The 14653-nt window shown below is 40.6% G+C and overlaps 1 protein-coding gene and 1 pseudogene across 11 annotated transcripts in view; one reads left to right on the top strand and one right to left on the bottom strand.

Moving 5' to 3' along the window:
- Positions 1 to 14653, bottom strand: part of LAMC2 (laminin subunit gamma 2) — a 79624-nt gene that overhangs the window by 61074 nt on the left and 3897 nt on the right. For 2 of the 11 annotated variants that reach the window (XM_064276550.1, XM_064276541.1), the window contains exons 2-3: positions 10461 to 10509; positions 8549 to 8761 (exon numbers count right to left, since the gene is read on the bottom strand). In XM_064276550.1, the coding sequence (XP_064132620.1) occupies positions 8549 to 8627 (79 nt within the window). In that variant the 5' untranslated portion in view covers positions 8628 to 8761; positions 10461 to 10509. Of the gene's footprint in view, positions 1 to 8548; positions 8801 to 8876; positions 10547 to 14653 lie in introns of all 11 variants that reach the window. The other 9 variants (XM_064276544.1, XM_064276540.1, XM_064276546.1 and 6 more) reach the window with 7 other exon arrangements.
- LOC111750924 (interleukin-18-like) lies at positions 1542 to 2700 on the top strand (annotated as a pseudogene).

The raw sequence follows: 14653 nt of genomic DNA on the forward strand, positions 1-14653 counted from the left end.
ATACAGGAGCATTTAGGTATGTGTGTGGACTCAGGGGTTATACTAAGCACCATTATAGTTCTCAGCTTCAACAAAAGAACAATGGTAACTCACGTACATTTACAATGCTGGGAAAGTATGTATGGAGTGTGTTTATAGCATCTTCTTTAAAGATTTTTTTTCTAGACCAAAAAAAATCCACTTGAAAAAGATATATTAGAATTGTATTGCTTTAAGTCGAAGAATCAACTAAATGATAAACGGGCTTTTAAGAGCCCAGTAACTTTTATGCATCCATAAAGAGAAGTAACAAACATTCGAAGAAGAGATTGGACCATGAAGACTCCTGCCAGGAGTGGAAACAACATGCCTGCATCTCAGTCAGACAAATGTGGGGCTGCTCCATTCCCACTTGTCACATGAGGTCCTGCAGATTTCTGCATGTAAAGAGGCACTCCTACCATGTTCCAAGTCCCTGGTTGAGGCAAGAGCGGTAGCTCCAGATTATTGGTGGACCCACTGCTATCACAAACTACCACTAGATGCTGTGGAGTTGATTCAGACTCATGGTGACCTCAAGTGTGTCAGAGCAGAACTAGCCCATAGGATTTTCTAGGCTAAAAAAAAAAAAAAAAAATTTTTTTTGTTTTTTTTTTAATCTTTATGGGAGCAGATCACCAGGTCTTCCATCTATAGAGCGGCTGGCGTGTTCAAATCGCCAACCTTTCGGTTAGCAGCCAAGCGCTTAACCATTTGCACTACCATGGCTCCCTACAGACAGGACACTGGTGTCCCAACCGGAGACATAGAGGATTTTTGATAGATCAAGATCCTATTAAGACTAAAAATTAATTTAAAGGAAAATTCTTAATAAGCATTAGGAATAAGCCACGGAGGCATCTTGGTAATGAGTATTAAGCTAGCAACTGAAATCTGGTCCCATCACTAACGGCATGGCTTTGGTCAAGGCAAGTCACTTTTCTGTGTCTCAGTTTTCCCATCTGTAAATGAGGTTTATATATGTGAGGATTATAGCTCTGCTATAACCAGCCATGAGAATTTGGGCAGTTGCTTTACCTCCCTGTGTGTCATTTTCCTCATCTATAATGAGAGTCTCTACAAAAGAACCCCTACGGTCTACTCCCCGGTTAGTCATATGATCCTATAACAGGAGGAAAAAAATGCATTGAAACATAAGAATCTTTTTGTAAGAAATGCCCCTAAATGAGTGCAGCTGAAGATTTGGATAATTCATCCAAAGTTTGAGTTTGTTGTAGGAAATGATTTCCTTGCAATCTGTTTTTTTTTTTTTGAGAACACCTCCATATTCCTATATTAAATAGGAACAAAATTTGGAAAGAGGCCTTCCCTTGCCGGATGGCTGCTGGGTCCAGATGAGCAACAGCAAGAAAGCTTTTTCCGAGGCTTTCTGTACTTCTGGCTGTCTGGTTTGGCTACTGACGGGGCTGGCGCCTTCTACGATCTACATAGCCTCAGGAAAAAGAAAGAGAACCTTCTAGATCACTTCCTCTCATAAGAAACTCTTGGGCATAGGAATAAAAATGGCTGCTGAACCAGTAGAAGAAAGTTGTATCAACTTTGTAGAAATGAAATTTATTGGCAGTAGATTTTTTTTTAGGCTTTATACCTGAAAACAATGGAAGCCTGGAATCAGATCACTTCAGCAAGCTTGAACCAACTAAATTTGCCATCATATGAAATTTGAACGACCAAGCTCTCTTCATTGACCACAGAAGTAAACCTGTGTTTGAGGATATGCCTGATTCTGACTGTAAAGATAATGTACCCCAGACCATATTTATAATAACAATGTATAAGGATAGCCAACCTAGATATCTGGCAGTAACCACCTCTGTGAACTGTATGAAAACAATTCCTACCGTTTCCTGTGAGAACAAAACTATTGACTTTAAGGAAATCACTCCTCCTGAAGATATCAAGGATACACAAAGTGACATCATATTCTTTGTGAAAGGTGTTGAAGGACATGAAAAGACATAATTTGAATCTTCATCATACCCAGGATCCTTTCTCGCTTCTGAAAGAGATGCGGACCTTTACAAACTCATTGGGAAAAAGAAGAACCAAATTGGGGATAGTTCTATACTGTTCACTGTAGACCTCCAAGAGCTGGGTGTTGTTACAAGTTGATAGGTTGCTAGTAAAGAATGTCAATTTTAAGAATTGTGCTCTTTAAAAGTCTGTCTATATGAGATCAAACTGACGACAGCAGCTGTTAATGGGGGAGGGACAACTCAGAAAAGGAGGGTGAGAATGGTTGCACAACTTGAAGAATGTAATCAATGTCACTGAATTTCACATATAAAAATTGTTGAATTCGTATATGGTCCACTGTGTTATTCTCAACAATGAAAATAAAATAAATTATATTAAAACATTTTTTTTTTAATCTGGGAAGAGAAGCTGTTGGGATTCTGTAAATGGTCTGTAAGAAGTCCTAAAGAAGTCCAGGACACACATACCTTTAAGCAATTGATCTTTACCTCTCCTCTGACATAGCAGAAGGGAAAACCTCAAGCCCTTAACGCTGATCAGTGCTGGAGAAAGAATCATTCTTTTCTTCTTTTATGATTGTGACGTAAGTAAGCTCGTGTTTGTTGGGAAGGCACATATATAGACATACAATCACCCACAGACACAGAAAAGTCTTAGCATTTTGAATATGACTCAGATATTATGTCATTTACTTTTTTTTTTTTTTTTACCTGGGGGTTATATTAGAACATAGCTGAGCAATGATTCAGAAATCTACTAGGTCTAATTTGTGACTAAATTAGAGTATTCCAGAACCTATGGAGCTTCTATTTCTACACTGGTCTGCCATAGATGACTCAAGTCTTTTTTTTTTTTTTTTTTTTTCTTAATATTTTATTTTGTTTTCTCTGAAGGCTTACACAGCAATTTAGGTTTCCATGCAACAATTTCTATACAAGTTGTTCAGTGACATTAGTTACATCCTTCACGATGTGTGAATATTCTCATTCTTTCTGTTCTGGTTGTTCCATTGCCATTAATCTAGAGATGATTCAAGTCTTTTTTGCTTTCAAATTTCTCTGAGAGAAAAAAACTGCAATACAGACAAACCACTGAGAACTTGAATGGGAAAAAAATTCCCAGGATTGTCTCAACACCTTAAGTTCCTGTCTCCAAGTTTCCCACTTTGATTTGATCACAAATCAATATTTTTCCTCACCTCCTTGGACCAGTGGAGCTAAACCAGTGGCTGCTCACAGTTAAGGGCACCTAGAGTTTAAGTCTACATAGGAATTTCCAACTCACGCTCCAACACAATTCTCTCTTCCTATTATAGTGCACTTTCTCAATGACCTTTTTTTTTTTTTTTTTAAGTAAAGTATTTTTAAAATATTGTTTGGGGCAGACACATTAAACTGCAATGCAGTTTTGGATCGGTCAATGCAGTTTCAGACGCTTATCAGTAAGAAAGAGGCCATAGTTAACATAACTCACACAATTGGAGATGATCTCACAATTAATGAGTGTTGAAAGTTGTAATAAACAAGTCTTTTCAAACTAATTATCCTGTGAAGGTCACAATGTGTACTTAAGAATAATTTTTTAAAACTATCCTGATTTTATGCAAATGGTGTGCTTTCCAGTGACAGCAACCAAAACAGATTCCAATAGGGTTGTATCTCAAACCACCTTGAGTAGAAGTGAAGAGAAACTGTTAGAGTGGCTTCATGGAGGACAAACACCTGAATACTGAAGATAAATGGAAATAGTTTGAATATAATTAATCACTTCATGAAATATGAATGAACAATACCTCTAAATTACTATATTATTTTTAAAGTTACGTGACTTTAAGTATGTCTGTATAATTAATTTATTAAGTTAAATATAAAGACACATTTGACTACTGCATCTACATTGCTAAATGTTTTCATAATCAAGTTGGCCCAGAACTTTTCTTTTTGGATCTTTCCATTGGGAAATGGGAGACCACCTTATTTGGGGTCACTTTATGTTTGGGCACATTCTAGAGTAAAACAGATTTGCTGAATCTGTATTTGCTGAGGCGTGGTAGATGATAAAGGAGACCCGGTGATGCAGCAGTTAAGAGTTCCACTGCTAGCCAGAAGGTCAACAGTTTGAATCCACCAGCTGCTCCTTGGAAACACCATAGGAAAGCTCTACTCTGTCCTATAGGGTGGCTATGAGTCGGAATTGACTTGATGGCAATGGGTTTTGGCTGGCTGGTAGAAAATGAAAGGCAAGGAGAAGGGATGGCATGAAATCCAATCTTGAAATTACAATCTGCTCCGGGTTCCTTGACAGGTATTGTATTTGTTTTCATGGGTACGTTCTGGGGTTCATCACAGCCTGGGCAAAATGGCTACTCATCACTTTTCTGGAGTGATGAAAAGAGAGTGAAGAAGAACCCCTTCAAACATTCACCACTGAAAACTCAGAAGGCAATACACGAACATTCAGTGCTGGCAGGACAGTTAGTTATAAAAACATCAATTATATTGAACACTTATTGAGTACTTACCAGGCACTGTACAAAGTGCTTTACATGTAACTATTATGACAACTTATTATCCCCATTTTAGAGATGAAAAAACTGATTAGCAGGTGAAGTAGTTTGCCTAAATCCCACAATTGGCAAGTGATAGAGTTATGATTTGAACCCAGGCAGTCTTACTCCAGAGCCTGTGCTCATAAGCAAGGTGCTATACCACTTCAACAATTTAAATGATAGATTTACGAGAGAGAATAATCCTTTCCAGGGTTTTTTGTTTTTTGGTTTTTTTTCCCTAGTATCCACAGTGCTATCCAAAGCACCTTTCCCATAGCAGGGTATGTGAGAAACTAAGTTAGTGATCCCTAATCGTTGATTCTGAGTTCACCATTCTATAAGACTATCTGCCTTGAGCATTGTGCTCTTTTAGGATCTACCTATATGGAATCAACTTGACCACAGAAACTTGAAGATTAGACAGGAAACTTAGGGGGCAGTGAGTTTATGTTTATGGGGGAGGAGCAACTCAGGAACAAAGGGTGAGAATGGTTGCACAACTCAAAGAATATAATCAATGTCACTGAATTGCACATGTAGAAACTGTTGACCTGGTGTATGTCCTGCTGTGTATATTCTCAGCAACAATGAAAATACAATAACTTTTATATATATATATATATAATCTATAGATCACAGGGAAAAAAAAACTCACCTGATGCCTGAATCCAACAGCATCATTTTAGTCCTCATTCTTTGAATATATACACTTGGATATCTAAATACTATTTAGTACTCTCACCTTGTTGAAACTCTTCCTTTGCTCAACAGAAAATTCCTTTCTTGGTTCTGCTACATCCACAGTGCTCACCCATCTTTCTTTCCTTGTTCCTCCATCTCCCTTTTAAGGTGAGGTTTCTTTTACTCCATGTTCCATACAATCTCACCTATGGTCAAGGAAAGAGTCCACATATGGACTCTCAAATTCATTTCAAATTTCTCTTCTAAACTTCAAAAGCATAGCTTCAGCAGCTCACTAAGGCTCTTAGAACTCTCCAATTATATCTCAAATTCAACAGGTCCCCACGGGAACTCACTCGCTCCTCCTTATCCCTGCCCAATCATGCTCCCATATCTAATCCTTCTTTTTTAGTCCTTATTTCCTTTAATGGCATGACTGCCTAACAAATCACACAAACCTCAAGCCCTGGGCCCATCTTGCACTCTTCTTTATTTCTCACAATTCCCCATAATTGATTCATATCCCTAACACACACACTCATTGGATCACCAAATTCTTTCGATTTTACCTTCTTAATGTCTCTGGATTCCGTTTTCCTCTTTGCTGTTTCCACTGCGTGGTGAAAGCCTTCATCATCTCTCATTTGGATTACTGCAATGGCTGTTTGTCTTACTCTCTTTGCTCTGCTCCATCCTTATGAGTGACCTTCCTAGAATGTAAAGCTGACCACACCCATATCTGTTTACACACCATCCAAAAGTCTTCTTTGCTTGCAGGGGACCATCCTAACTGCACAGCCAGGCATATAAGGTTCTCCACAACCTGACTTTTGTCTACTTTTTTAGCGTCATTTCTATCTCCTTCTTACACCTTCTCCAGTCATAACCTCCCCATGATCCAGATCCTTGGGGCTACACACCACATCATCTCATGCCAACTGGTGAACTCCTAAAAGAGATCCCTTTTCTTTCTTACTAATCTCTGCTCTAAACTTGCAGTGTTGGCTCAGTTTTTTTAAAAAAGAAATGCGGTTCCAGGCATTTTAACACACTTTAATATCTCATCCTTTCGGCCACTCTAGAGAAGGTTGCACAAGGCTCTTTCATTTAACAGGCGTGGAAGCCAACTTCAATCAAGCTGAGGCCCTTGAATGGTTACTAGTAAGGAAGCAGTCGACAAACGAGCCAATATTTAAATGTAGGTCAGGGTGGCTGTAAAGTCTGTGCTGCTTTCATCGAATTCTGAAAGTATCAGCAACTACGTCCAAGATCATAGTTTTACCTGCAAGGGAACAACCATGAAGCAGGGTCGTTGTTTTAGGCTCCCATGCATGAAGCCCGTCAGACCTTCAGATGCAGGTCACTTTGGGATGTGGCAAGTACCATACTTATAGTGTGGCCTCCAGCATATCCCAGCACCCCGTGAATGGAAAAGCTCTCCCCTGACACCAAACTTTCCACACTCTCAGTGAACCCCAGACACCAAATGCAGCCCTTTGAGGAGGGTGCCTAATGTCTTAACTGCCTTTCCCAAAGGAAGAGGAAAGTGTGAAAATGAGCCTGAACCCTGCTTCTGACTTAATGGTCTAGATGAAATGCTCAGTATTGGTCCATCTTGATTCTGATTTTATTAAACAATTGATAGCATCCTACAATATTTCTTTTTGTTAGCTAAAGCCCCCACCCCCCACAAATAACTCCACAATAGCAGAATGGAAAAGGGCTTCAATAACTACCCATCGTATAAAAAAATAAGTACCTCTTTCCATCGTCACTTTCATAATGTCAAAACAAAGCTCTGGTCTAAGAATCTCTGGATCAAGTGCCAGTCCTATCTCTGCCGACAACGACCTGTGTGCCCTGTGGCCTTGAACAAATTCACTTCTATTTTCTCATTTTTTGAATTAATGGATTATAATAGTTGATCCATAGCCAGTCCCTTTGAATTCTAACATTCAGACATTATTCTTACTTTTAGGATGTTTTCACCCTAAGGTTAACTTGTCCTAACCCTACGTGAACCTACCCTAGATGACCATTTCCATACAGGATTTTTAAAATGGTAATCAGGGATGAAGAGCCCTGGTGGCACAATGGTTAAGTGCTTGGCTGTTGAGAGGTCAGTGGTTCAGACCCACCCAGCAGCTCTGCAGGAGAAAAGACCTGGCAATCTGCTTATGTAAAGATTACAATCTAGGAAACCCTATGGGGCAGTTCTACTCTATCACAGGAGGTCACTATGAGTCAGAATCGACTCAACGGCACACAGCAAGCAAGAATGATGGGTTGGAAATTAATTCCAAAACTGTTACAGAAAAAAGACGGGGAGGGGGCTGTACCAGTGCATTAAGTTGTATTTGAGCCTGTGTTTTAATGCACTGATACAGACTGCATGGTAGCAAATGGAATGTCTAACTCCATGTGCATGTGAACATCCTCTCAAGTTTATATACATGTGGGAAAATGACTTTCGACCTTGGACCTACTGAAATGACTATTGAAATGCCACAAGGTGCAGGGAGCAATATAAACATAAAAATCCAGGGTAATTATTCAAACAAGTATCGATAAAACTAAGTGACAAGGAAAACACCTGTTGTGTGTTGTCATTGCTGACACATGCATACAGTATACGGTTGTTAGGATCTCAAAAAGTTTTGTTTACATGAGTGTAAGTTCTCAGGGCATGGCAGCCAGTAGGTAAGATCAAATGAGATATGACATAAGGGCTCAATAAATGCCTGATGAATGGATATTACATGAAAATACAATGAAAAGCAGTGTTAGGCAAAAGTGAAGCACTGTTTAGTATTCAAAGGCTTATTTTCTATTCAATTTATGAAAGGCGGATTCCAGAAGAGTTATTAGAGAGGTTCTTTTTCAATCTTTGTGGCGTTCACAGTCACAGAAAACATTCCCACCAAAATCTCATTAGTAAAAACATACATTGGGAAAAGAATTTATATACCAACACATTGCTGATTAAACAGGAGCACCTTGGTCAAAAAGAAATCAAGAAGGCACATTTCTAACGTAAGGAAAACCCTGGTTTGGAGCAACCTGTTGGTTTCGCATTCTAAAAATCAGACCGCTTTATATAATATATACGTGTGTGATATATGATATTAGTCTCATTTTACACCGATTTTAGCAGAAACCCCAGATGGGGCAGGAGGAGGGGGCTCTCAAAAGGTTCTCAGCAAAGTGGAAGCGCCTCAGAGGTGCGTTCAGCCATCACAGTCTGCAGGGAAAGGCAAGTTCCCAGACAGGGCTGAGACGCTCTCCTCCTGGAAGCCGACTCACCTTCCCTCCTGGAGGTGGCCCGGGCTGCAGGCAGAAGCAGAGAGAAGCAGAGGCAGCAGCTCAGCCAGAGCGCAGGCATGGCCGGGGCGCTCCGTCCGCCGCTGCAGGGGTCGCTGCCAGGCGCCTCGAGGCTGTGGTTTCCACTCTGCGCTCCGCTGTGCTTTCCTTTTCCTTGATCAAGTGGTTTTATCGACTCGTCTACCTGACTCAGTCCTGACAGGAAGAGAGCCTGGGTTTCAGGGTGTGACTCACCTGTGAATAAGGAGGACCCAGCCCTCAGGAGGCAGACAAACACAGCACACACAGAGTCCTAAAAGCTCTCACCCACCTGCAGGGCTCCCCCTGGCCACAAGAAGAGCGCACACCTGGCCCAGGCCGAGGGTGTGGTGCGGCGGATGGCCCAGGGATCCTCCTGGAGCAATGGAGCAGATCTCCCGGAGCCTTCATTCTCTCCCGGGGTGGTCCAGGACAGAATTCACAGAGGTAAATAGCAGCCCTACCGTTTCCTCAAACTGGAAGGCCCACTCTCAAGTGCACAAACTCAGAATTAAGCCAGCAGCCCTGGTCAGGGTGAACCTCTCTCTGAAATACAGCAGCCTTACCCTAGCCCACCCTCTGCTAATTCCTCCTTCCCTCTCCATCACCAGGCTGGACCAAGGGCCCCTCTCCAGTCAGGTTAGTAACTTCCTGATCACCTGGGCATGTATCTCATTAACTCACTTGTTGACTGGTTGGCCTCCCTATGAGGACAGGGTCTCACTTTATATCCTAACAACTGGTACAGTATCTGGCTTACAGTTGGTGCTGAATAAATGTTCTGTTGAATTGTTTAAGGAAGAGGTTCACAGATTCCAACTACTTTTACATATTAGGGCAAATTTCTCATGCCCTTCTCTATGGGCCCATTAGAAAATGTTTGTTGAGGCCCACGGAGTGCATCATCCAAGTCCACTGTGTTAGGTGAAGCGAGTAATATCTGTTGGTGGTGGTGTGTGCCATCGAGTTAATTCTGACTCATAGCGACCCTATGTGACAGAGTAAAACTTCCCCGTAGGGCTTCCTAGGCTGTAATCTTTGCCGGAGCAGATTGCCAGCTGTTTTCTCCAGTGGAGCAGCTGGTGGGCTTGAACCACTGACCTTTTGGTTAGCAGCCCAGCACTTAACCATTGCACCACCAGGGCTCCTTGAGTAATATCTAGAAAACTGTAATTCTTGATACATCTTAAATTGTCCCTTCCCTTAAGAAGGCTGGAGACAATAATTTAGAGAGGAGGCTATAAAGGAGAAAACTTTAACTCCTAGTAGAGATTTAGAAAAAATTACCAGAGGTTTAGATATACACAATATATATACACAATCTTTGCAAAACAACCACGCCCTACTCCTTATTACCAAGGCCTGCAAGTCTCAATAAATAGTTGTTGACTGATTGAATGAATGTTCTGTAGATAGTTCTGTGGATGATAATAACAAGCTAACAACTAACAAACTAGATAATAAAGAATTGTCAAATGGTGTCAGGATTTCAGCTTACGCATTTAATTAAAACCAATGTGCACTGACTAGCCAGGGACGACTTCGTACAGAAAATGGCTTGCAGTGAGCTGGGTGTTTAGGAGTGACACAGATCTAAATACTGCACCGAAGAGCAACAGGGGCAAGGCAGGTAACCACGAATTGATTAAAAGTGAGGAGCAGAAAGGAAACTTCAGTTTTTTCACCCCAAGCTGATTCTCTTCTACTTTCTCCAGAATTCAAACAAATGAACTCATACTGTCTCACAAAACTCATAGCGGCCAATTACTGCTGACATTTCAGTGCACATTAACATTTCAGAGACCAGATATTTAGAATTTTCCCCTCCGGTAGGTAGCTGGAGCAGCATGGAGGCTGAAACCACGTCCTTGAGTACCTTGCTCCTTTCCCTTCTTCCCGTCAGTCTTGTGCAATGTTCAACTGTCCTGCAGGAACAAGAAATAGGACCCTGCAAAACAAAGCCTTGAAGGTACATTTCATTTTAGTGCAGATCACTATAGTTTATTGTATTTCAAAAGTTGGGAGCATATTTTTATCTGCAATCATTTTTGGACAGTGATAATAACAATAGCTAACATATATACAGTACCTACTATTTGTTCATCTTTTATACATATTAATCCTTTAATCTTCAAAACAGGAGCCCTGGGGGCAAAGTGGTTAAGCCCTATGGTTGCTAACCAAGAGGTCGGCAGTTCGAATCTACCAGCTGCTCCTTGGAAACCCTATAGGGCAGTTCTACTCTGTCCTACAGGGTATCTATGAGTCAGGATCAACTCTATGGCAATGGGTTCTTTTTTTTAAGTCTTCAAAACTCTGTGAGTTAGATGTACTTTTAATTTCCCCAATTTGCAAATGGAAAGATGGGGGCATGGATAGGTCAAGCAACATGCTCAAAATCACACTGCTAGTAAGTGAAAAGGCCACAATTCAAACCAGGTAGTCTAGCTCCAGAATCCATGTTGTTAACCACTACAGTGGTAATAAACTCTGTAAGTCAGACTAAAAGGCACCATAAAAAAGACAAATTCACGGTACTGATTGAATTCACATACAGTCAAGGGTTGTTTACCAATGGCCTTTACGACCTGACCAGATTGTGGACTATTGATACACATCTATAAAGCCAAGCCACCATGGACTCTGAGCAAATATTTCTGATTTACCTAAGATGGTAGCCCTGAAAGGACCCCAGAAGCTACCTGGACCAGGACTAGCAAAAGGACAGCAGGCCCCAGGGCACCAGGCCAACTAGCAGCTTCTTTTGTGTGAATAGTACAATATCTTTAACCCTTTTTTTTTTTAATGTAAATACCTTTAGGCAGGCATTCCTCTGTATGTCTCAGTTCTTACCTAGTGTCATGGCCTTATCCTGGGCCCCTTCACACATTTATACAAACTCTCCAGCTTGGGCAGAGACCCCCACTTTGTCTTAACCCCTTACTTTGTTCAGGGACAACATCTTTACCTTTTGTTGGTACCCTTTACCAACCTGAGAATTCTCCTCTAGTGAGCTACTGGGGTTAAGAGTGTACTAGTGGTCAAAAGCAAAGACTCTGGAGAAAATTCCTGGGGATAAATCTAGGCTTCACCATTCATCAAGGCAGATTAATTAGTTTTCTCTAGGTCTTGGTTTCTTCAGCTGTAGAATGGGAGTAATAAGAGGACATTTGCCTAGTAAGATTGCTGGGAAAATTAAATGAGTCAATGATCTATAAAATGCTCAGAACAGCACCAGACACGTAATATGCCACTATACACGTACATTTATCGTTATGTTGCTTATTGGTCCAGTTGTGAGGATTTTTGTGTTCTTTATGTTGAAGTATAATGCATACTGAAAGCTGTAGTCTTTGATCTTCAGCAGTAAATGCTACAAGTCCTCTCCACTTACAGCAAGCAAGGTTATGTCATCTGATGTTGTTAATGAGCCTTCCTTCAATTCTGATGCCGCATTCTTCATCTAGTCCAGCTTCTCTGATTTTTAGCTCAGCATACAGACTGAATAAGTAAGGTGAAAGGATACAACTCTGACACACACCTTTCCTGATTTTAAACCACACAATATCCCCGTGTTCTGTTCAGATGATTGCCTCTTTGTCTATGTACAGGTTACTCATGAGCACAATTAAGTGTTCTGGAATTCCCATTCTTCACATTGTTATCCATAATTTGTTATGATCTGCACAGTCGAATGCCTTTGCATAGTCAATAAAACGCAGGGAAACATTTTTCTGGTATTCTCTGCTTTCAGCCAGGATCCATCCGACATTAGCAATGATATCCCTGGTTCCATGTCCTCTTCTGACTCCAGTTTGAATTTCTGGCAGTTTCCTGTTGATGTACTACTGCAACCGTTTTTGAATTATCTTCAGCGAAATTTTTCTTGTGCATGATATTAATGATATCGTTTGATAATTTCCACGTTCAGTTGGATCACCTTTCTTTGGAATGGGTACACATACGGATCTCTTCCAGCTGGTTGGCCAGGCAGCTGTCTTCCAAATTTCTTGGCATAGATGAGTGAGCACCTCCAGCGCTACTTCCATTTGCTGAAATATCTCAATTGGTATTCTGTCAATTCCTGGAGACTTGTTTTTCCCCAGCGCCTTCAGTGCAGCTTGGGCCTCTTCCTTCAGTACCATCGGTTCTTGACCATATACTACCTCCTGAAATGGTTGAACATTGATCAATTATTTTTGGTATAGTGACTCTGATTTCTTCCATCTTCTTTTGATGCTTCCTGCATCGTTCAATATTTTGCCCATAGAATCTTTCAAAATTGGAACTTGAGGCTTGAATTTTTCCTTCAGTTCTTTCAGCTTGAGAAATGCTGAGCATGTTCTTCCCATTTCGTTTTCTAAATCCAGGGTTTTCACATTTCTTTATAATACTTTGTCTTTGTGAGCCACCCTTTGAAATATTCTGTTCAGCCCTTTTATATCATCACTTCTTCCGTTCTCTATAGCTACTCTAAGTTCAAGAGCAAGATTCAGAGTCTCTTCTGACATCCATTTTGGTCTTTTCTTTCTTTCCTGTCTTTTTAATGACCTTTTGATTTCTTCATGTATGATGTCATCCCGCAGTGTGTCTGGTATTCAGTCATTAGTGTTATACTCAAGGTCGTACTTTGGCTCCTGTGAACTAGTTTTAATTTTCTTCACATTCAACTTGAACTTGCATATGAGCAATTTCAGTGGGCCTGGCCTTGTTCTGACTGGTGACATTGAGTTTCTCCATTGTCTCTTTCCACAGATATAGTCTATCTGATCCCTATGTATTCCATCCAGAGATATCCACGTGTATAATAGTTGTAAAAGGTATTTCCAACGAACAGGTTGTTAGTCTTGCAAAATTCTATCATTCAATCTCTGGCATCCTTTCTATCACCAAGGCCATATTTCCCAATTACTAATCTTTCTTAGTTTCCAACTTTCACATTCCAATCACCAGTAATTATCAATGCATCTTGATTGTATGTTTGATCAATTTCGTACTACAAAAGTTGGTAAAGATCTTCAATTTATTATCTTTGGCATTTGAATTACACCTCAATATAAAGAAACAAAAATCTTCACAACTGGACCAATAAGTGACATCATGATAAATGGACAAAATATTGACATTGCCAAGGATTTCATTTTACCTGGATCCACAGTCAAAGCCCGTGGAAGGAGCAGTCAAGAAATAAAAAAACATATTCATTGGGCAAATCTGCTGCAAAAGACCTCTTTAAAATGTTAAAAAGCAAAGATGTCACTCTGAGGTCTAAGGTATGCCTGACCCAAGCCTGGTATTTTCAATTGCCTCATATGCATGTGAAAGCTGGATAAAGAATAGGGAAGAAGAATCTATGCCTTTGGATTATAGCATTGGTGAAAAATATTGAATATACCACGGACTGTCAGAAGAACGAACAAATCTGTCTTGGAAGAAGTACAGCCAGAATGTTCCTAGAAACAAGGGTGGCGAGACTTCATCTCAAGTACTTTGGACATGTTATCAGAAGGGACCAGTCCCTGGAGAAGGACATTATGCTTGGTAGAGTAGAGCGCCAGCGAAAAGGAGGATGACCCTCAACAAGATGGATTGACACAGTGCCCGAAACCGTGGGCTCAAGCATAACAATAATTATGAGAATGGCTCAGTGTTTTGTTCTGTTGTATGTAGGGTCACTATGAGTTAGAACCGACCTAACAACAACAAGTAACTGTTAATTATTTGGACATGAACCTGAATTAGGCCAAGAATCCCACAGAAATGTAAAATTATGATTAAACCATCAATTAGTAGAAAGGTTGAAGCAAAATCTCATATGGCACTTGCTAGTAGTTATAACAATGAAAATCTAATTGGTGCTGAAACCCTTTACCGTTGAGTCGATTCCAACTCATAGCGACACTATAGCACAGGGTAAATCTGCCCCATAGGGTTTCCAAGGAGGGGAAATCTGGTGGATTCGAGCTGCCGACCTTTTGGTTAGCAGCTGTAGCTCTTAACCACTACGCCACTAGGTTTTCCAATTGGTGCTGAGTCAGTAATAATATAACAAAGATGATGACAACAATA

The sequence above is a fragment of the Loxodonta africana genome, chromosome 25 (genome assembly GCF_030014295.1).
Source record: "Loxodonta africana isolate mLoxAfr1 chromosome 25, mLoxAfr1.hap2, whole genome shotgun sequence".
NCBI classification, from domain to species: Eukaryota; Metazoa; Chordata; class Mammalia; order Proboscidea; family Elephantidae; genus Loxodonta; species Loxodonta africana.